The 21329-nt window shown below is 45.2% G+C and overlaps 1 protein-coding gene across 2 annotated transcripts in view; it reads right to left on the bottom strand.

Annotated features, from left to right (window-relative positions):
• The window catches only part of CUX2 (cut like homeobox 2), an 875100-nt gene that overhangs the window by 20600 nt on the left and 833171 nt on the right, over positions 1 to 21329 (bottom strand). For both annotated transcript variants that reach the window (XM_063964372.1, XM_063964373.1), the window contains exons 18-21: positions 19033 to 19192; positions 17542 to 17823; positions 10563 to 10751; positions 6140 to 6413 (exon numbers count right to left, since the gene is read on the bottom strand). In XM_063964372.1, coding sequence (XP_063820442.1) covers positions 6140 to 6413; positions 10563 to 10751; positions 17542 to 17823; positions 19033 to 19192 — 905 coding nt within the window. The remainder of the gene's footprint in view (positions 1 to 6139; positions 6414 to 10562; positions 10752 to 17541; positions 17824 to 19032; positions 19193 to 21329) is intronic.

Raw genomic sequence — 21329 nt, 5'->3', positions numbered from 1 at the left:
GATGAGCGGATTCGGTTTTACTCGGTTTTACTAGGTTCTCAAAACGGCATCTTATTGGCTATCCAAAACACACGACATCCGTGAGCCAATAAAATGCCATTTTGAGAACCGAGTAAAACTGAGTAAAACCGAATCAGCTCATCACTAGTTCAAACCAATCCCACTGGAGAAAGGTCAAAACCACGTTGAGTTCCCACGGAGCAGTGGGAGGAACAAAGGGTGGTTGAATGTGCAACACCCCCTTAAGAAAGGTCTGTACTTCAGGAAGTACCGCCAGTTGTTTCTGGAAGAAGATAGAGAGAGCCAAAATCTGGACCTTGATGGAGCCCAACTTTAGGCCCTTATCCATTCCTGCTTGCAGGAACAGAAGAAACCGGCCCAGACGAAGCTCCACAGGAGAACATTTTCGACCCTCACACCAAGAAACATATTTCTTCCAAATCCGGTGGTAATGTTTTGAGGTAACCACCTTACGGGCCTAAATCATAGTGGAAACCACCTTGGAGGGAAGACCCTTCCTGGTCAAGATTTCCCTCTCAACTTCCAGGCCGTCAAACGTAGCCATTGTAAGTCTGGATAGACGAAGGGTCCTTGTTGAAGAAGGTTCTTGAGAGGCAGCAGAGGCCAGGATTCCTCCAACGACAGGGTCAGGAGGTCCGCATACCAGGCCCGCCGAGGCCAATCCAGGGCAATGAGAATTGCCAGAACCCTTTCCTCTAATCCCAAGAACTCTTGGGATTAGAGGAATCAGAGGAAACAGGTAAACAAAGTGGTAATTACACGGCGGCATCAGAGCGTCTACTGCAACCACCTGCGGGTCCCTCGTTCTGGAGCAGTAACGAGGTAGCTTCTTGTTGAGACGAGAAGCCATCAAGTCTATCTGTGGACAACCCCACCGGTGAACGAACTGTTGAAACACCTGAGGGTGGAGGCCCCACTCCAGGATGGAGGTAGTGCCTGCTTAGGAAGTCCGCTTCCCAGTTGTCCACTCCCGGAATGTAAATGGCCGAGATGGCTCTTGCATTGGCTTACGCCCAGAGTAGTATTCTTGACACCTCTCGCATTGTGGCCCTGCTTCTGGTTCCTCCCTGCCAGTTGATGTACGCCACCGCCGTTGAGTTGTCCGACTGCACCTGGATAACCTGATTCCGTAAGAGGGATGAGGCCTGCATGAGAGCGTTGTAAATCGCACTGAGTTCCAGGATGTTGATTGGAAGAGCAGATTCCTGAAAGCACCACGTCCCCTGGAACTGCGTCCCTTGAGTAAAAGCCCCACAACCCTGGAGGCTGGCATCTGTTGTCAACAGCGTCCAGGATAGAATGTGTAAACTCCGACCCTCCATCAGATGGGAAACTTGTAGCCACCATAGTAGGGATATCCGTGCTTTTGGTGACAGGGTTATATGCTGATGCATGTGCAGGTGAGATCCCATTTGTCCAACAAATCCAGTTGAAACGGTCACACATGGAACCTGCCATACTGTATCGCCTCGTAGGAGGCCACCATATTGACAACAAATGGATACAAAGGTGAATTGAGACCACACGAGGTTTCTGCACCATCCGGACCATAGACTGAATAGTCAATGCCTTGTCCCTGCGAAGGTAAACCTTCTGAGACACCGTATCCAGGATCTTCCCCAGGAACTGAATTCTCTGAGATGGTTCAAGTGAGATTTCTGGAAACTGAGTATCCATCCGTGCTCCGTAAGCAAACGAGTAGTCAAGTCGATGCTGTGCAGAAGCTGTTCCCTGGACACCGCCTATATCAGGAGATCGAGCAGGTACGGAATTATTTGGACACCCCTCGTGTGCAGTTGTAGCATCATTTTCGCCATAACCTTTGTGAATACCCTTGGGGCTATGGAGAGACCGAAGGGTAAGGCCTGAAACTGGTAATGCTGGCCCAGAACCACGAACCGGAGGAACGCTTGATGAGGCGGCCAAATTGGGATATGCAGGTATGTGTCCTTGATATTGATATCCAGGGACACCAGAAACTCCCCCTCCTCCAGATTTGCTATCACTGCTCTTAGGGAGATATCCAGGGACACCAGAAACTCCAACTCCTCCAGATCACCGCTCTTAGGGATTCCATCTTGAATTTAAACACCCGAAGATACGGGTTCAGGGATTTGAGATTAAAGATCGGTCTTACCTAGCCGTCGGCTTCGGGACCACAAAGAGACTTGAGTAAAACCCCTTTGTGTGCAGCTGAGGAGGCACTACAACAGTAACTCCTGCAGCTTTTGCACTGCCTGCTGTAAGGAAACCCTGGCTTCCTGTGAAACTGGCAAGCCTGACCTGAAGAATCTTAGAGGAGGGATTTCCTGGAATTCCAGCCGGTATCCTTGGGATATGAGGTCCCTCACCCAAGGATCCCAGCAGGACTCTGCCCATATGTGGGCGAAGTGCTGAAGGCGAGTACCTACTTGAAATATGCCTTGCTGCTGGGGCCAACCGTCACACGGCAGGCTTTGTAGAAGAGGATATTGAGGTCTGGTCTGCAGGTCCAGCAGCAGCTGGTTTACAGGATTTACGCGAGATCCTATAGCAGCATTGGAGGCACCTCTGGCCCTGCCTCTGAATCTGGCCACCCGAAAGAACTGCAGGGATGGTCCAGGAGAGGGACGCCTGGCAGGTGGCGGAGCAGATGGCAGATATGTAGATTTACCTGCAGTTGCCTGAGATTTCCACTTGTTCAGTTCACCCCCAAACAAGGCATCACCTGTAAAAGGAAGGTTTTCAGCTCCTTTTTTGGAATCAGCATCTGCTGACCATTGACGCAGCCATAGGGCTCTGTGAGCCGAGACTGCCATAGCAGTGGTACGGCCATTAATGATATAAGTTCCTTAATGGCCTCACTCATAAAGTTTGCAGCATCTTCGATGTGTTGTAATAACATAACTATCTCTTCTTGAGGCAGTGTGAGCAAACCTTTCAAAATCTCATCAGACCATTTTACCATGGCTCTAGAAATCCAGCCGAATACTATGGTAGGGCATTGGGCTACACCTGCTGCAGTATAAATTGATTTAAGAGTGGTTTCAATTTTGCGATCAGCTGAGTCTTTAAGTGAAACAGCCCCAGGTACAGGTAAAACTATCTTATGTGACAGCCTGGACACAGAGGTATCCACTGTCGGCGGGGTTTCCCAGACTTTCCTATCCTCTGCAGGGAAATGGAATGAATTTAACACCCGTTAGGGGTAATACATTTCTTTTCAGGATTAATCCATGCTAGCCAGGGAATCTAATTCTTTAGAAACTCGAAAGGTTGCAGAGGACTTTGGCTTTACATTAAAATACAATTCCTGTGCCTGCTCTTCTTCCTTATTAGGGATATTAAGCACCTCTCTAATTGCATAAATGAGGGCTTCAACACCCGGGGACAGGGATTCATCCTCGTCCACCTCAGCCTTTCAAGCTCAGAGTCAGAGTGCAACAATTGAGGGAGAGTGCGTTGTGAGAGACCAACGGGGGAGGGGGGGGGGCTGAATAGTCTGTCTGCGATCAGCAGCAGTTACCTTAAACGTGTACAAAGTTTGTTTCAGGGTTTGTCTTTCTAGCTTAGCCGTAGCTAACTCTGAATTAATATTGGAAATCATAGTTTTAAGTGATTCCATCCACTCTGGTGCCTGCACCTCACTACCCTGTGAAGGAACTGGGCATTGGATATACATAAGTGAACCCTGTGAGGAAGGTGTAAACCTAGCCTTGGATACACTACACACAGACTTATTAACAGACACGCTTGAGCAAAAGAAACACAGATTAGTATAAAAAACAAAGCAGTATTAGTGAGATATGCACACTAACCCAGACTACCCTGAATGGAGTGACACAGAGAGATATGGGAACCAGCACACTACACCACAGACTGAGCAGCGCCCCGCTGTGTGACCTTTCAGTGTAAAAGTCCACACAGCGTTAAAACCGCTGATAATGAGCTCCCCCCTCATGATAACCACCTGGTACCAATGTACAATGGTGATTCAGGGGTCCAGGAAATGGCGCTGTTTGGCTTCTGGTCCCGTTGTCCGGGAAGCCCCACCCCCATAATGGCACGCGGTCCCTGTATTATTTTTATACTGGCTTCTCAATATACAGTGTGTAAAACGAGAGTATATATCCCCCTTTTACTTGCTGCCAGTCTGGGTAGTCAGTGTGCACCGCGGCCCGGATGCCGGGTGAACACTGTCCCTCATACCGCCATTATGCACCAGGGATCCGCTAACCGGGCCCCGCACTGCGACCATCTTCGACATCTGTTAAGGGGTGGTGGCATGCTGCCGGCGTGGGCTCACCCTCTGGGAGTGTGAGAACATCACCTCAGGAGCTCAGTGTCCTGTCAGCTGGGATGACGAACCATTAACTCTAAGGAAGTTGGTTCGTTCCCCCCCTTAAGTCCCACGACGCAGTCAGACTGGTTGCCAACAAGTGTGCCTGAAAATAATAAACTAAAATACATTTCTGAAGAAAACTCTCGGGAGAGCAAACAGAATGCACCCGGCTCCTTGGGCACATTTTCTAAACTGAGTCTGCTAGGAGGGGCATAGAGGGGAGGAGCCAGCACACACTATTAGTTTCTTAAAGTGCCAGGCTCCAGTGGAACTGATCTATACCCCATGGTAATTTAGTATTCCCCAGTATCCACTAGGACGTATGAGAAATAAACAGCACTGTCAAAACATAATTAAATTAAAAATAAGACAGATTATACTATTATTGCTATTTTAAATAAAGCAAATTCTATCCATTTCAGATAAAACACTGAAGGATTAAGGGCCTGATTCAGGGATGGCTGCGTCATTGGACGCAACTGCTGTGCAAACAAATGCTAAAGCTGCAGGAGGCGTCTGAAAGAAAAAGACGCCTCCTGCCAACATCTCAGATCCGATGCCTGTGTCCGAAGATGCAGAATCAGACCAACATTCCAATGCAATGCACCATCTGAGTGAGCCTAAACTTACTAAGAATGGCCACCTGCTGTGCAAGCTTGCAAGCCCAGTAAATGTGCATTGGAAGACACAGACACTGGCCTCGCCACTCTCAGAAAACGGGTCAAACATGCCCTTGTTTTTATGCAAACGCAGGCCGCTCCTCCACATCCCAAAATGGGTGCAGCATGTCAATCATGCTGCGGCTCAGGGGCACTACATGCAATCTCAGGAATAGGGACTTAGGGAGTCTATGTACTAAGCCTTGGAGAGAGATAAAGTGGACGGAGATAAAGTACCAACCCAACAATCTCTTCACTGTCATTTTTCAATTAGGCCTGATTCAGAGTTGTAAGTAAACCTGATGGTTTATGTACATCTATGATGCTTGTGGGACTGTCAATTTGCGGAACCATTCTGCACATACAGCATGCCGAATCGTCCCTGCGCACATGCAGTCTCACAAACATCAGAGATGTACATAAACTGTCAGGTTTACTTACATCTCTGAATCAGGCCCTAAGTCCCAAATTCTGAGCAGCCTGCACATTAGAACGGAATACATACGATATAGCGGATGTTGGGATGCTGACTGTCAGTATCCCAGCAGCGGCTGCGCTCACCACACCTTAGGCCCGATTCCCACTTGGGTGGTGATGTAGACCCAGCACCTGAGTGGGAATACGGGGTGGCGGTCGGGATCCTGTTAGGTTTCCAGCGTTGCGATCCTGAACGCCAGGATCCCGACAGGAATTATATTAACTGCACACCATTGGAACATCTCCTAAGACCTGTCTGTCAGACCCAGCCTGAAGCTCTCAGACACCAGAAAACAAATCAGAAAGAAATCAGACTTTGGAAAAGAGGTGTGAATGTAGAACATACTCTTATATGGAGAATCCTTGGCTTTTCTTGGGTTTGCAGCTTTCCTGAGAACCACCACCTACTCAATTCTAAAGCATCATTTTTTTTTTTATCTGTATCAAAGGGTGTCTTTAGAACTTACAGCCCTATAACAATTGGTAACACAGTCTGTACAAAAGAAGTTACAGTTTGCATTTCAATCCATTGAGTGGATTATATTTACTTGGTCGTGTGCTGAATACCATATATGAAAAAAATCATTATGTCTATGAAGATCGTGATGAACTGTGGGAGCAACAAAGTACTAACCTTGCCAGTCCAGATACATGGTCTTACCTGTAGTTATGGAACCAGTTAATGACTGTGTTTGTCTTTAGGTTTAGCTGGAAAGAGAGCAGCTCGATCGTCTGCTGGGATGGGTATGGTTCCATTTGATAAGCTTTTTTAAGAGCTTCCTTTTCTTCCAATGCAAGAACCACCCTGGGCTTTTTCATCTGCATGAGGTTATAGTCCTGTGTTTGGAGGCCAGGACTGGCACACTCCATTCTAGTGTTGGAAGATTCACTGTCCGAGCCAATGCTTAGAAGTCCATAACGTCGTTTCAGGTATGCTAAACATAAAGTAGGACTGTTTGGTCAGCATCTATGTTTCTGTACATTGTTTTACAGCTTTAATAATAATAAAAAATTAATAAAGCACAGACTATAAATCTTGAAACGAATCTCTATAAATCACAGCAGACTTTAGATCTTGTTAATTTTCCCACAATTGCATCTCCCATCTCCACAGCTTTTTACGTTTTTAGTACATACAGTATATGTAAAATTTCAAAGAGAGACCTTCAGCCAACAACAGAGATAGCCGTTCACTGAGTCGAACTTATAAAGAACTAAGGATTCAAGTAGGGTTGAGGTTACCAAAAGAACCAAGTGGTTCTTATCTGCCCTCAGATTCTATGGGGTAAATTTACTAAGATGGGAGTTCAAGTTAAAATGGTATGTTGCCCATAGCAACCACTCAGATTCTACTTCTCATTTATCTAGCACCTTCTAGAAGATAAAACCTGGAATCTGATTGGTTGCTATGGGCAACATCCCATCTTAAATAGAACTCCCATCTTAGTAAATTTACCCCTATGTTTCTATAAACTAAAATTTATGTGAGTGCATCCCATCCATTCACCTGGTGTTAGGATCATCACTGAGGCAATTGATTAATATTCATAATGAATCCAGCAGAGTTTACTTCCATTTGTTATTATTATAAGCAGGACCATTTTTAGAATAAATACTGGGCCTGATTCAGAGATGTCGGCTTTGGTTGCGCAGCATGGCTACAGGGAGTAAGATGCCGGAGCTATTGCAGCTGCATACGGGATCGCAGTCGTAGGCTGAGTTTTTGCTGCTACTCCATGTAGCAGCCCCTAAATGACCCCGGACTTACTGTCAATCACTGCAAAAAAATCCTCTCTGTGACCTCCATCACAAGCCCACCATGGCCACACCATGACTTAGATGCATGCACAGTTGGCCGTTAATCAATTACATAAAAATCGGGTTTGTGAAAAGTGGAGGCGGGGGTGGGGTGGGGGGTAGACAGTTCAGTTTAAGTCATCTACTTGACTTTGATACAAAGCAACCCCTGACATTGCTTGAGACAACCATGAAATTCGAGACCCTGCAGGCTTATCCCTAGCTTATTTTCAGGAACAACATTACACACAGTAGCTTACGTGGTGCGGGCATTCTCAGCTGCCGACTGAGATAATGCATTAGACCAACATGTTTTACTACCAATACTCTCATGTAAGGCCATTCCTATCTAAGTGAGCACCTAGATCATGACTTGGTAATTCAGGGATGCGCCAATGGCTGATAAAATTCCCAACTCTTTCTATTGAGGACTTAGTACGAGGATTGCTAAGGTTGCGCACACTGCTGACTGCTAGTACATATAACAAGCTTATCTTAAGTGTGTATGATAAGACATACTAGTTAAAGGCCCATCAAAATGACGGACACCAGGGCCGGATTATAGGGGGGGGAGTCGCTATTGACACAGCAAGCAGCTGGGTCTCTGAAGCCCTGCTGCTGGGAGCCGGGGCAGGTTCACGCTGAGCAGGGAGGTGTGTGTAGCATTAGCCTTTTATATACATATAGATGCTGTGTATCTGTAATGGGCAGGCTATAATGATGCTGCACTGTATACACCAGTACTGGCATGTGTAAGCTCACCACAGCTCCAACCAGTCTGGAGGTAGAGGACACCAGTAGTCATCAGCCACTGGCCGGAGTGGTCTGGGCATGACCTGTGCAGGGTGTGGGAGTCGATTATCTGCCTCCTCCGTACCCACATCACCTGCAGCCCTAGCACCGACCCCCTCCCCCCCCAGGACCGAACTGCTCACCCCACACAGGGTCTAACCCCCTCCAGATGGACTGATTTACCTACTACTTCGTCGGTAAGTGACCGCACTTGTCCCTGGTGCACCCGCTCTGAGAGCTGCGGACCGTCTGGTGGTTCCTGCATCTGTTTCCTGGTTATTGCTGCTCTTGTTGCAGAGTTCTGGGATGGTAAGTAACCTGGGGTTGCAGCATAGTATGTGTGTGTGTGTGTGTGTGTGTGTGTGTGTGTGTGTGTGTGTGTGTGTGGCGAGTGGAACTCCGTTGGGCGCCCTCCAGTGGCTGCCGACTACAACACAGAGGTGAGGAGCGGCATTAGCCCCAGATTGTCACTAACGGCCCCTACCACTCCCCTCTCTCCACAATCCCTATCTACCCCAACCCCCAGTTCCTATCTATCCCTACCCCACTCTCTCTACCCAGTGCCTATCTTCCCCAACCCTCCCTTTCTCTTTCTCCCACAGTCCCTTTCTGCCCCTATCCCACTATCCACCCTTCCACCATCCCTATCTGCCCCCACCTCCACTCTCTCTCTCTCTCTCTCCGTATGCAGCAAGTATGAAACAGTCAGATCAGTATTATTAATATTAGCAGCAGAAGGTTAGGAGGCTGTAACATCTCCCTGCAGTATCACTTTCACTTTAATCCTGCGACATTTTAGAGCACACAATGGGGGTAATTCTGAGTTGATCGCAGCAGGATTTTTGTTAGCAGTTGGGCAAAACCATGTGCACTGCAGGGGAGGCAGATATAACATGTGCAGAGAGAGTTAGATTTGGGTGGGTTATTTTGTTTCTGTGCAGGGTAAATACTGGATGCTTTATTTTACACTGCAATTTAGATTGCAGATTGAACACACCCCATCCAAATCTAACTCTCTCTGCACATGTTATATCTGCCTCCCCTGCAGTGCACATGGTTTTGCCCAACTGCTAACAAAGATCCTGCTGCGATCAACTCAGAATTACCCCCAAAGTAGTCATTAGGACGGTTAGGAGCTTTCTAGTGGCTACCAGTGCACATAACAGAGGTGAGGAGCAGCGTTACCCTTTTATTATTATATAGGATTTGTCCCCCCACAGGCGGTATTGAATGGGTCTATCCGATTCTTATACTTGTCCTAGATGGGTTAGGAAGGAGGCTGACCTTAATCACTGTCTTTAGGAGTGTCCGGTGGTCCAGGGCTTCTGGAGGCGGGTAAGGCGGGAAGCTGATACCCACCTGGTCAACTTTGTGCCTTTTACTCCTGAGTGGGCCATTCTGACAATTTTTTCGAGGGGGCAAAAGCTTACTACAGGCAGAAATGACTGCTAGCTATAAGTGCTGCAGCAAAAAAGACCACTTTACAAGAATAGATACAGCCAGCCCCTCTTAATTTCCAATTATATAGGGAAAAACTAACTTTCAGTTTTCTAATGGACTGGGTAGAGATAATATGTGATAAAAAGAAGAAGGCGTCTTCCTTTTTTTGATACATGGGAAAGTTTTATTGCTACTTTGCCAACTTCACGGCAATCCAGATCTATCATAGCATGCGTCTGACCCAGTGGTACCAAACTCACATTCTTCTGGGTGATCTTCCCATTACGTTGCCCAACAGGTGAGTGCCAGACAAGCTTTTCTTTTACTTTGGTTTTAATTGTGTCTTTCACTTACACTTATATCCAAGCATTAGCTACACAAGCCTTGGCTGTATGAACAATTATACATTGTAAAGAATGCCCATGAACGTGTGCCGGGCTATGTTATTGTATATGAATTATCACTGTAATGTTTTCTTTGCTTGACTCATATGCCCAGTGGCGCCGAGAGAGGGGGGAAGTGGGTACAATTTACCCAGGTACTAGGTGTGGGGAGAGAGAGGAGTGACTGCCGCTGCTGTGTGCTGTGCTGGGAAGAGAGACAGTATCAGAGACAGTCACTACTCTCTCCCTCTGACTTGAAGGTCGTGATTGATCGCACCCGTCTTCACCACCCAACGCCCGTCTGCCCCAATGTCAGGGCCCCTCTCACTAGCACGTGCGCCCGCTTGGATGCCGCACATTTAATAATATTATTTAGATTTCATAAGGAGGGGGGTGGCCACACCTCCCTGCACTGGCCACACCCCATCTCATTACCTGGGCTCAGCATAGTGTCGGCGGGCCTGCATATGCCTATGTTTTGTAAATTTGTCTACTTTGCTTTTGCTTCAATAAAAGAAATTAAGATAAATGCAAAATCATTTTTACTGCTGCTCCCCGCTGCAAGTGCCTGACCGGTCTATAGCGTAAACGCTAATCTACAGATACAATGCAGCTTTTATTATGGAACAACATGTGACCCTTTAATAGAATAATTTCTCTGTTGTAACTCACCCTTCTTTTCCATTTTCTTCATGTCTCTGAGTTTTTCAATGTTGTGCGGATCACTCAACCAGAGCTGCATGCGAACAAATGGCTCTCTGCCCTTCAGACTTAGCTTATGCCATGGCTTGGGCCTGGACAGGAGGTCCGACACAGAACCCTGAGTAAGACCCAATATGCTTTCTCCAAATAATCTCTGCCCTTTAAAAAAGATTGAATATGTAGATTATTCAAACAGCTTGTGCAAATTTTGCCATACTTCTCTGATACATTGTGTACAAGTGGAAAATGTATGCACAGCGTGATATATATTTATATATATTTTTAAAAAAAAACTAATTAATGGCAGGAAAAAAAATATATCTTTCTCAATTACTATATATGCTTTTCCTTCAAGTCAAAAGTGATTAAAAACAAGTAAATCTTAAAGCCATTCACTGGTGAGCAGCCATGTCAAAATGCAGATAATTTACTTTTCCTATTACACAGATCATTAGCAAAGGAATTACTGATGAACTTGTGTTTACTTTGCATAATAAATATGTATGCCTCTACCAAAACATACGGTTAAGTCAGTGGTTCACAGAGCCCTCGAGTATCAGCAGTGTTTTCACTTCATCCCTAGGATAACAGTTTGTTAATGATATATTTGGGAAAAATAAATATGAAATTAAGGGCCCGCCTAATTCAGACCTGATCGCTGTTGTGCGAAGTCACAAAGCGGCTGATTATCGATAGACTGCACATGCATACGGAACGACCTTAGTTAAAAACACTGGGTATTTAATTGGCGCCAGGAAAACTTGCTTTTGTGTTTATGATTGTACCCATGTTTTATGATTGGCAGCCACTAGCATTGGTTTTGTCTATCACTGTGACCATAAATAATTTGATTTGGTCCTGTACCACCAATCCAAAGCATCCTGCAAGAGTCTCGTGGCACCCTAGGGTGCCTAGAGACAGAATTTAGTAACCACTGGGACAAGCAGTATGAGCAAAGTTGTAAAACATTATCATAGGTATGAGCTATGTTATGGTTGAAGCAGTACAAGATATTCCTGACGTATTATTAAATGACAAAGGGGCTTATTTATCAATAACTGTGATATCAGTGCTAAAAATTGCATTGCAGTCTGCGATTACTCCTCCAGGATGTATCACTCTACACCTGCAGGGACAGGGCTAGTCCCTGTGATGTGTTCAGAGTCAATGTGAGGCAGCCATAGCTCGGGAGGATTTCGGGGAACCCTCTTGCCAGCTAATTATGGGAAGTGTAGGCCACGGGCTACATCGGCTAACTCCATCTTCAGATGAGCTTGGTAAATCTGACAGCATTTCATCCCCCATAGAAACCTATGGGATCTGCAGCTGCTGGCAGAATGGAGGGATAGCAGCAGATATCACATTTGGGTGATACTAAACATTTGCAGGTATACTCCAAAAATGTGTGTTTTCTGGGAATTTGCTGCAAGTATTTATAATAAATGGGCCTCTAAGGGAGAGATTAAATTTTAAGCACACAGTTCCCAGTGGCGCACACAGGGGGGTTGAGTACCCACAAACCCGTCTGACGAGCAGAGGTCTTTCTTTATTGTGGACAGTGACAGATGAGCAGTTCATCACAGTGAATACCGCAGGATTGAAGCCACCGTGTGCTGCTCCTCAGAGAGCTCTGTGATGACAGTGGGTAGCTGTGGGCACTTGGCGGCAGCAGAGGGGTGGCAGTCACTAATCACTAGGGAGCAGCTGTCACTCGGCAGCGGCAGCCGTGGCAATCACTCGGGTTGGGAGCGGCAGGAGCAGTAGGCACACTTGGCAGTGCTGTCTTCCAAAGCAGCAGACATGTGACTGCACAGTTATGCAGTCAGTCAGAAGAGGGTTTCCATCTCCAGGTGGTTAAGTGTGTATGTAGTTGTATGTATGAATGTACACTGTATGTATATACACACACACACACACACACACACACACACACACACACACACACACACACACACACAAACAATATGTCCAGCTCTCCCTTAATCTCCTTTACTCAGCTGGGTGCCCACACAGCAGAAGCAGCAATATATCTCTCACCAATGTAGCACTCCTGGCATCATTACCACTTCACACTGGTATATCCTTTCAAAATGATATGGTATATGTACAATGGGGCTAATTCAGACCCGATCGGTGCTGTGCATTTTCGCACAGCATCAATCAGGTCTGAAGTACGCATGCGCCGGCGCCACAGTGCGCCGGTGCATGGCAGACAGCTGACGGCTGTCTCAGCCCTGCAATCGCCTTTGCCTGATTGACAGGCAGAGGCGGTCGCTGGGTGGGCCGGCGGCATTTGGCTGCCGTTTAGGGGGCGCGGTCCGGGCAAGGCAGGCCCGTTGGGAGGGGGCGTGCCGCGGCGGCTGCGTGACGTCACACGCAGCTGCTGCGACCCGGGCAGTGACTAGTAGCTCCCTGTCAGCGCGCAGAAGCTGCACTGGCTGGGAGCTACTCCTACAGCAGAAAAGCATCACCGCTGTGCGATGCTTTTGTACTTGTATGACGGGGTAGGGCCTGACATGCGGGGCGAACTAGCCCTGGGCTGGGCGTCCCCCCGCATGTCAGGGAAGCTGATCGTAGATGTGCAAAATTTAGCACACCTATGATCAGGTCTGAATCACCCCCAATGTACGTATACTTTTTTAGTAAAAAAATAAAATAAATAGCCATAAATTTATATATATATATATATATATATATAGAGAGAGAGAGAGAGACCGAGACCGAGAGAGAGAGAGAGAGAGAGAAACCTCTCTTTGGGATGCAAGAAAAGATGACAAAGGTTTTATTCACAGATAACCAGCATCAATTAGCTGCATCGGAAGGTCGCTACATAAATCTCCACCTATACTGTATGTAAATAAATGCAAACTATTGCAATAAATTAATAGAACAAGAACATGGGTACGTTGTACAATTGCCGCGTTTGTACAGTGAAGCTCTACCTGCTTCATGCCGGAAAATGTTATGTGGTAGGGTTGACGTATCCAGCAGTAAAAAGAGTGGAGAAGTGGACTAGTGATAAGTATAATCTGATTGGTTGCTATGGGCAACTTCTCCACTTCTCTACTCTTCTCACTACTTGATACATCAACCTCGTAGTCTGGGGTGATGGCTCCTGCTGTAATAATCAAATAGAGGCTACAGATTTTTTTTGTTTCAACTGGCAGATATACAGATGGAGCCTCCGTTATCTTTGCTGGCTGAGTCGTTGCAAATTATTTCACTTGCAATCCTGTGAGGAGACCTGGAAAACATGAACTGTTGGGGGTACTTGAGGACCGCAGTTGAGAACCATTAGTATAGTCCATTGACCTTAGGGATATGTGAGCGTCCAAGTCCCGCAGACAAACCAACAAATAAAATTAGTAGTGTATACAGACGCAAACAAACGTGTTACAGGTATGGTCCATTGATGTTAGGGATATGTGAGCGTCCAAATCCCATAGGGAGCCTGCTCATTTCACAGATAGGGTGGTCAGGTTACAATAAATTTATAACACAGTTCTGTATGTAAATGAAGATCAGATAGAGAACTGCAGTCGCTTTGATAGGGACACGAGCTCATGTGTAAATGTTAGCAGTGATCCCTTCTCATTAGTTTTGCTTTTGCTGTGCTATGGGACTTAGACGCTCACATACAGTACAGCACAGATTCTCCAACGTCAATGAACTACAGTCTACAGGACCTCATTGCCGCGGTGTATTTTAGATAGCGGAATGAGATGCTCCTGCAACTTTGCCCTGATTTATGTAAAACCTGTGTGCACAATGTGAAGGTATATTACAATAGCTTAAAAAAAAAATTGTGTCAGAAAAAAATAAACATGCAATCGCACTTTGGTACTCGAACCCGGGACTCTAAGCAAGGGAAGCGGCACACTTCACCACTCGGACACGACGCCTCATGATAGATACACAAGCTCATGTGTAAATGTACTGTACGCAGTGATCCCTTCCCATTGGTTTTTGTTTATGCCGTTACGGGACTTGGATGCTCATACTGTACAACACATATACATATAACGTCAATGAACTACAGTCTTGCTTTAACACAGGCATGTCCAAAGATCGGACCGGGGGGAAATTGCGTCCCATGCTCAAATTTCCACAGGCCCGCAGCCTCTGTGAAAGATATTTTAGGAGCGTGGACTGGTGTCTGAAGGCTAGAGAGTCGTGTCTCCTCTGAGCACCTACAAGGGCTACCCATAAACAACTAAAGCAGACATCTTCTCCCTGCTAAGCCCACTCTACTGCTCACCTGATATTGAGGAGACCGGGGGGGACTGAGCAGCGGAACCAAGGAGTATATAAAATTGCTTCTGCGGGCTGCGGCCTTCCCCTCCACCTTAGGCCGGGATCTGCAGCACAGCACGCCCCGTCCGCGTGCATCCCGGACCACATGGAGAGACCCAGCATGACGTGAAGCGGCTAGCGGTGTCCTCCGCTAGACATCCCCGATCTGCTGGACCCCTGCTTCTGCCGCGGATTGGCGGCGAATGGCCGGCTAGTTTACTGTGATCCCCTGGGACTCTGCAGTGCGACTGGGATGGCACATATGAAGCGGTGGACATCTTGAAAAGGTCTGTGATTCTAATTTGATGCTCTCCCCCAACTAAACAATATATATATCAAGGTGTACTATTACTGGGACCCCCTCTTCTATATCTGGATAGGTGTGTGCTATATCTGGATCCTTTACATTAGAGCAGGTAAGACATGTTATTTGTTTAGTCTTCTGAGGTGATTAATGGTTCAAAGAATGTCAGGCTGAATGGTCAGCCCCCACACATTTTCACCTCACCAAATCTATCCCTCTATGCAAAAAGTTTGGACACCCCTGCTTTAACACATTAGTTGCGACTGTATACACTATTTTTATTTATTGGTTTGTAAATGTCAATGAACTACAGTATTGCTTTAACACATTAGTTGCATCTGTATACACTATTTTTATATACTGGTTTGTCTACGGGACTTGGACGCTCACAGACAGTAACACGGCAATGGACAAGTGTTTTAACACGTTCGTTTGAGTCTGTATAAGCTATTTTTTTATTGTCTCTCTCTGACCATTGATCTGTGTGTCCAGTATACAGTAACATTACAGTCGTCACCGACCATTTGTCAGAGCGTGTAGATCAATCCGCCGCTATTGACTCTAAAGTACTGGTTTAGAGGAACATTAGCCACCCAATGGTGGAGATGTGTATTGCATGCTGAGTATGTAGTCGAGCCTCAACGCGCTTGTCCGTGCATAAATTCTACAACCTAAGCTATCGCCTAGGTGCGACTAAACCTCAGTTTAGGGAGAGAAATTACAAAGATGAGGGAGGCTCCATCTGTATCTGCAGTTCAATCGATCTGCAGATATATCTACCGATGGTTGTTGTTCATACACACAGAAAGATGCGCCAATATGTCTTAAAGATATATCTGCTGTTCAATCTATCTGCAGCTATATATGCAGATGGTGGTTGTTCATACACACAGAAAGATGCACCAATATATCTGCAGATATATTGGGCATCTGCTGTGTTGCACAGCAGATGCAATATATATCTGAAAGATGTCTTTCACAGACATATTGCTTGTACACACCTACAGATCTGCAAAAGATATACTGGCTGAACAATTGATTGGCCAATATATCTGTCAGTGTGTACCCAGCATAAGGGAGTTCTGGTCAGTGGAGTTCAGTTTCATTCTGCACTTCAATATGCTTTATTTATTTATTTCTCTTTCAAGTAGATTACAAGAAACTATTTTGTGGATTACTGTATGGATTAAATGAAGACCACTGTGCATAGTTTTCAGGTTGTATTACAAATTAACCACTTGCCTGATATGGTCACATCAGATGCGACCATGCCTGCAAGTGATTTATCTGACCTAGTCGCACAGGATGCGACTAGTCAGATAAACTGTGTTACAGCGGCAGGAAAGGTAAACTTCCCTCTGCTGCTGCTGTCAGTGGGACCTGAAGGTCCCTCTGCCTTAGAGCACCCAGTGTTGCCGATCACTGCTGATCGGTCAGCAAGGCAGGACCCCCCCACCCCCAGCGGCTGCAGACAATAGCAGCTGCTGGTAAGTGTAAAGCAATGCCCACCCCCCCAGATCCCCCCTGTGTACCTGCCAGCTGTCCAGGCTCTAAAAACTAAAGACGCAATGATCGTGATGTTACCGATGTTCCGATGGTCACGATGTTCCCGATCGATGTTCCGATGTGTAAAAAAAATGTATATTTAACAAAATATATATTTATCTTATTTATTTATTTTTTTACTAAAATCATTTTGGATAGGGTTAAATTCATCTTCTTCACCTAATTCACTCATAAAAACCCCCAACAATCTCTGAGCAGTTTTTTTGGGGAAAAAATTGTCAGTTAAGTGGTTAAGCACATTTCCCACTGGATCAAAATAACACATGGTTGGTCTTTCTTTCCCTTTTGGATTACAAATAAAGCACATTTCCCACTGGATCCAGGGAATGCAATGTGCGTTGGCTTTTCCTTTTGGATTATAAATGAAGGACATGTTCCCTTGGAATACATGTTCCTGCCCTACACTGACCAGCCGCTATGGCAGGGAAACCACACAATTTAGGTTTCTATGTTACAGTGTGACTACTCTGGTCTGTCTACCCTTGTGCTGCATGTGTCTAAATGCATTAACAAATACATGCAGTGCATATCAGTAGCAGATACACCGCATAGCACATAGCATTCCACATGTGGTTTGTATTCACATTTTTTTTATGCAAAAGCAAAGACAGTGGGGAACTGGTCTTACCAGGGACATGATTTCCTCAGTAATCTCAAAAACATTGACCAAAAAGGTAAGTGATAAAAACATTTGTTCCAGAATCTATTTTCAGCATTTGCAATGGAAGCATCCTGAACAGAATCAAATTAAACACCAATTTTATACATACATGTGTTCACAGTTACCTAAGTTATTGTCCGTCAGCACTTCCTTAACCTTCTTGGTAATGGAGTAGGTGTCTAGCTCCGGAGACATGGCCACAATCTCCTGAATACCAGCTGTTGTCGCTTGGTGAGGACTTGGGAAGGTTCTGCCGCTCAGTGAAGAACCGGATCTGCTCTCCGGTTGCTGGTTTTCTTTGCTGCTCTCTAAGCTTAATATAAGTGGCTCAGCAGGACTCTTTTCTTGATCTGATGGGCTCGGTGGTGGAGATGGTGATGGATGGGTTTCAGAGGGGCTTGCTGTGCCTTTAATACAAAAACCCCACATCTGTAAGGCAACACCTTTATTTCTCTATGCTTTTGCTACTAATCTTAAGGTTTGCTGTATATTCTGAAAACCCTTTGGAAGCCTTAAAGTCCATACACACTTGACGATAAAATGAGCGACGGCGCTCATTTTCCCCCTCCTTGAGCGACGTCGCTCATTTTATCGTCAAGTGTGTATGCCGCCAGCGACGACCGATGCGGGTCGCTGTCGGTAGGGCATGCATGCAGGATTTGGACTCTCGTCCACGACCTGCATGCAGGGCTGCCGGAGGCGTGACATCACTGAGCGATATGAGCGGTCATATCGCTCAGTGTGTACAGTCGGCCGCCGACACGGGAGGGGAAACATTAGACGACGTCGCTCACAGAGCGACATCGTCTAATGTTTATGGGCCTTTATTGTCACTTGCAGACCATCTCTGAGCCAGCACTGACCAATGTCGTGCCCTAAGCAAGATTTTAGCTGGTGCCTTTTAAAAGATGTGGGGTGGACCACTGTGCCTGCTGGATGCCTCCTGAAGCAATGGCGCCCCAGGCATTTGCACATATGGTCTATGCCTCGGACCTGCTTTCAAGTAACTAGGTAAACAATTTACATCTTAATGGAAACTTAATTTGTGCAGAATGAGATTTCCTTGTTCACAGATGATAAAGCTAAATATTTCTAGCTTTAAGCCTACAAATGTAATTCCTCTTTATTGAAATTGCTCCAACACAAACAATTTAGAAATATACTTTTAAACATCTATCTGACAAATTCTGCTAATTTACTTCATTAGCCATTTATAGTCAGAGGCAGAATAAACTACAGTTTAACTACACTGGCGTTAGAGGTTACAAAAAGGCACTGGTCCTTTTTTACATTATCTTAAAATATTTCTAGTTGGCATAACCCTTAATTTTATTATCGCCAGTCTTTCCAACATGTAGAATAAAACACTGCACAAGAAAATAAATCAATATTTCCCACCCAATTCTCCTGGCATATAGTTTTTGCGATGAATGTCTCACAGTCTTTATTTTGAGCCCCTCTCTGGCCTTAAGTCGGCCTTATTTTCCTCTGTACATACAGTCACCAAGTCCTTTTATCTAGAGTTATAAAACACATGTACTCTTCTCTTGATATAATCTATCACTATTGATACACAATGTAATATATAACTCACAACACAGACGTAACATACATACCTTGTGACAGGGATGGCTGCTGGTTAATTCCTTGGCCAAGCTGATCTGTCAACCAAAGCTGCATGCGAATGAATGGTTCGCGCCCTTTCTGGGTTAGCTTACTCCATGGTTTGGGTCTGGACAACATGTCACTCACACTGCCTTGCGATAGTCCAAGCACCTGAATGTAAGCATGACTTAAAATGAGCTCACAGCAAACATTGATAAAACAAAGGGCTGATGATTTCTCTCTCAGGTTTTCACGCAACAAACCAGCAGATACAAGTGAGAAATAACTTCAGTGTGATAGCCACAAAACTTCACGTGTTGTTCAACAATAAACATTACTAAATAAAACTGCTGAACTGTGTAATCTAATGTTTCAAGGTAATACTTGAAAGTGGACAGTATGTATGCATGCTTTTACCATAACAAGCTCCTTAATCGTAACCATTATCCCCCACGTTATTAATCATCATATATAATAAAATGCTAATGCTGCTCCTCACCTCTATGGAGGGAATTCACATGTTTTGCGCCCCGGCGGCCACTAGATGGCACCCAATGGAGCAATTCAATTGTTGCTCTGTTCTTGCAAGTACACAAATGCAAGAAAAATGAAAACTTTAAAGAAACATAAAAAAAAAATCATGAAGTAGGAAAAGGTGGGAATGGGAGGCCTTCCTCATCTCTGGTACAAGGTCAGAAACAACTATTTGTGGTTGATAAGAGATGATAATGTAAAATGGGCACTGAGAGAGAGTCCCCCCTAAGAGACTACTGACGACCCACGTGTCATCTAAGAGCTGTGCAGGCCCTCCAGTACTAGCAATCCACCAAAGTGATATGTCATCTATAGTCATGTGGAAATCCAGTCTAGGGAGTCATTCCTTTATGAGTGTGGGAGGGAAGGCAATCCAGGGCCTGCTCTTTGAGATCATAGCCTTTCCACTGTTATTTCAAAACGACATCTTGTATAGAGAGATCAAACAGTTTATAAGATTAAGGCGATGGAATTCCGCCCCTCCACCACATTTGTAAATGCAAATAAGAACTTGTAGAGCAAATAAGAAGGGCCCAGCCTTTATACCTGATACTTTACAGCTCATTATTACTGTGTGTCCAGTCCACCAGTAATGTGAGCAATGGTACAGGGTCATAACAAGGGTAGTGTGACTGATACCAACTCCCAGGCTCAAGGCTAAGGATGCTTGTGAGGTGCATGGAGAGACACCCGCACATCCTAAGGATACTTCTGACTCCTTCCTGATATCAGGCCCCATCTTCTGTGATGTCATGACATCACATGTGCACGAGGTGGCCAACATAGGGCAAAAGAAGTGCCCTGCTATGGCACTGTAGTACAACCAAGTGTTCTGTCTTCAGTAGGTTAGTAGTGATTCTCAGTGTGTAAGGGACCTCAATATTTAATATGCAGGAGGAGGGGGAAGGACCTGGACTGGACAAATTAAGGAGATGCATGGTGGCACAATGTTCAGCATTGTTTATCCACAGCTCTAGGGTCTTGGGTTCTGTCCAGACAATTCAACTACAGATGTGTCCTCATACATCTTTGTTGCAGTTATGTCAAACAGCCCTATTGGCACGCCAAGTTGCATTCAAATCTTCTAGCCCCTGGCATCTGTTGTTATTTTTGCTGAAAATGCATCTTATTTGCAACGCAATGCATCTACGATGCAACATGAGACTGTGCTGAGTAATTTGATATATGACACTTGTATATCTGTGTGTGACTGAGCCTCTGAATCTGTATACGAAGTGCTACAATGTAGCAGCTGCAGCTTTGTTCCAATACAAGTTCTGCTCGGTATACAGACTGAGTCATACACAATATACAAGTGTCATATTTATCCAAAAAATCAGCAGTCTCCTTGTGCGCCCTATCTGTATTGCGTTCTGAATAAGACACATTTTCGTAAAAAATAGAAGAAAAGAGATGCACAGGACATGACGGCTCACTCACGTCAGACATCTCGAGCTGCATGGCGTATTGAGGCTGGATGTATGAGGATGCATCTTATCCGCATATTTGTTGCTGCTTTTCTGAGTAGGTTATCTCCCACAGTTCAGAAAAATACAAAAGCGAATTGGCTTTTCACTGAGTTTACTGAAGTGTGTGTGGGCATGCGTTTGTGTGCACTGTGTATAATAATTTTTGGTATATAAGGAATTAAAATATATATATATATATATATATATATATATATATTTATAATTAATAATAATAGTTTATGGTACAGTTCTCAGTGAAGGCAGATTGTCAATCATAAACTGCCCATACTGTATTTCAAAATAGT

This window comes from Pseudophryne corroboree, chromosome 1 (assembly GCF_028390025.1).
Source record: "Pseudophryne corroboree isolate aPseCor3 chromosome 1, aPseCor3.hap2, whole genome shotgun sequence".
Taxonomy (NCBI): domain Eukaryota; kingdom Metazoa; phylum Chordata; class Amphibia; order Anura; family Myobatrachidae; genus Pseudophryne; species Pseudophryne corroboree.
Note: the sequence above shows the minus strand (reverse complement) of the source record. Positions and strands in the feature narration are given on the sequence as shown.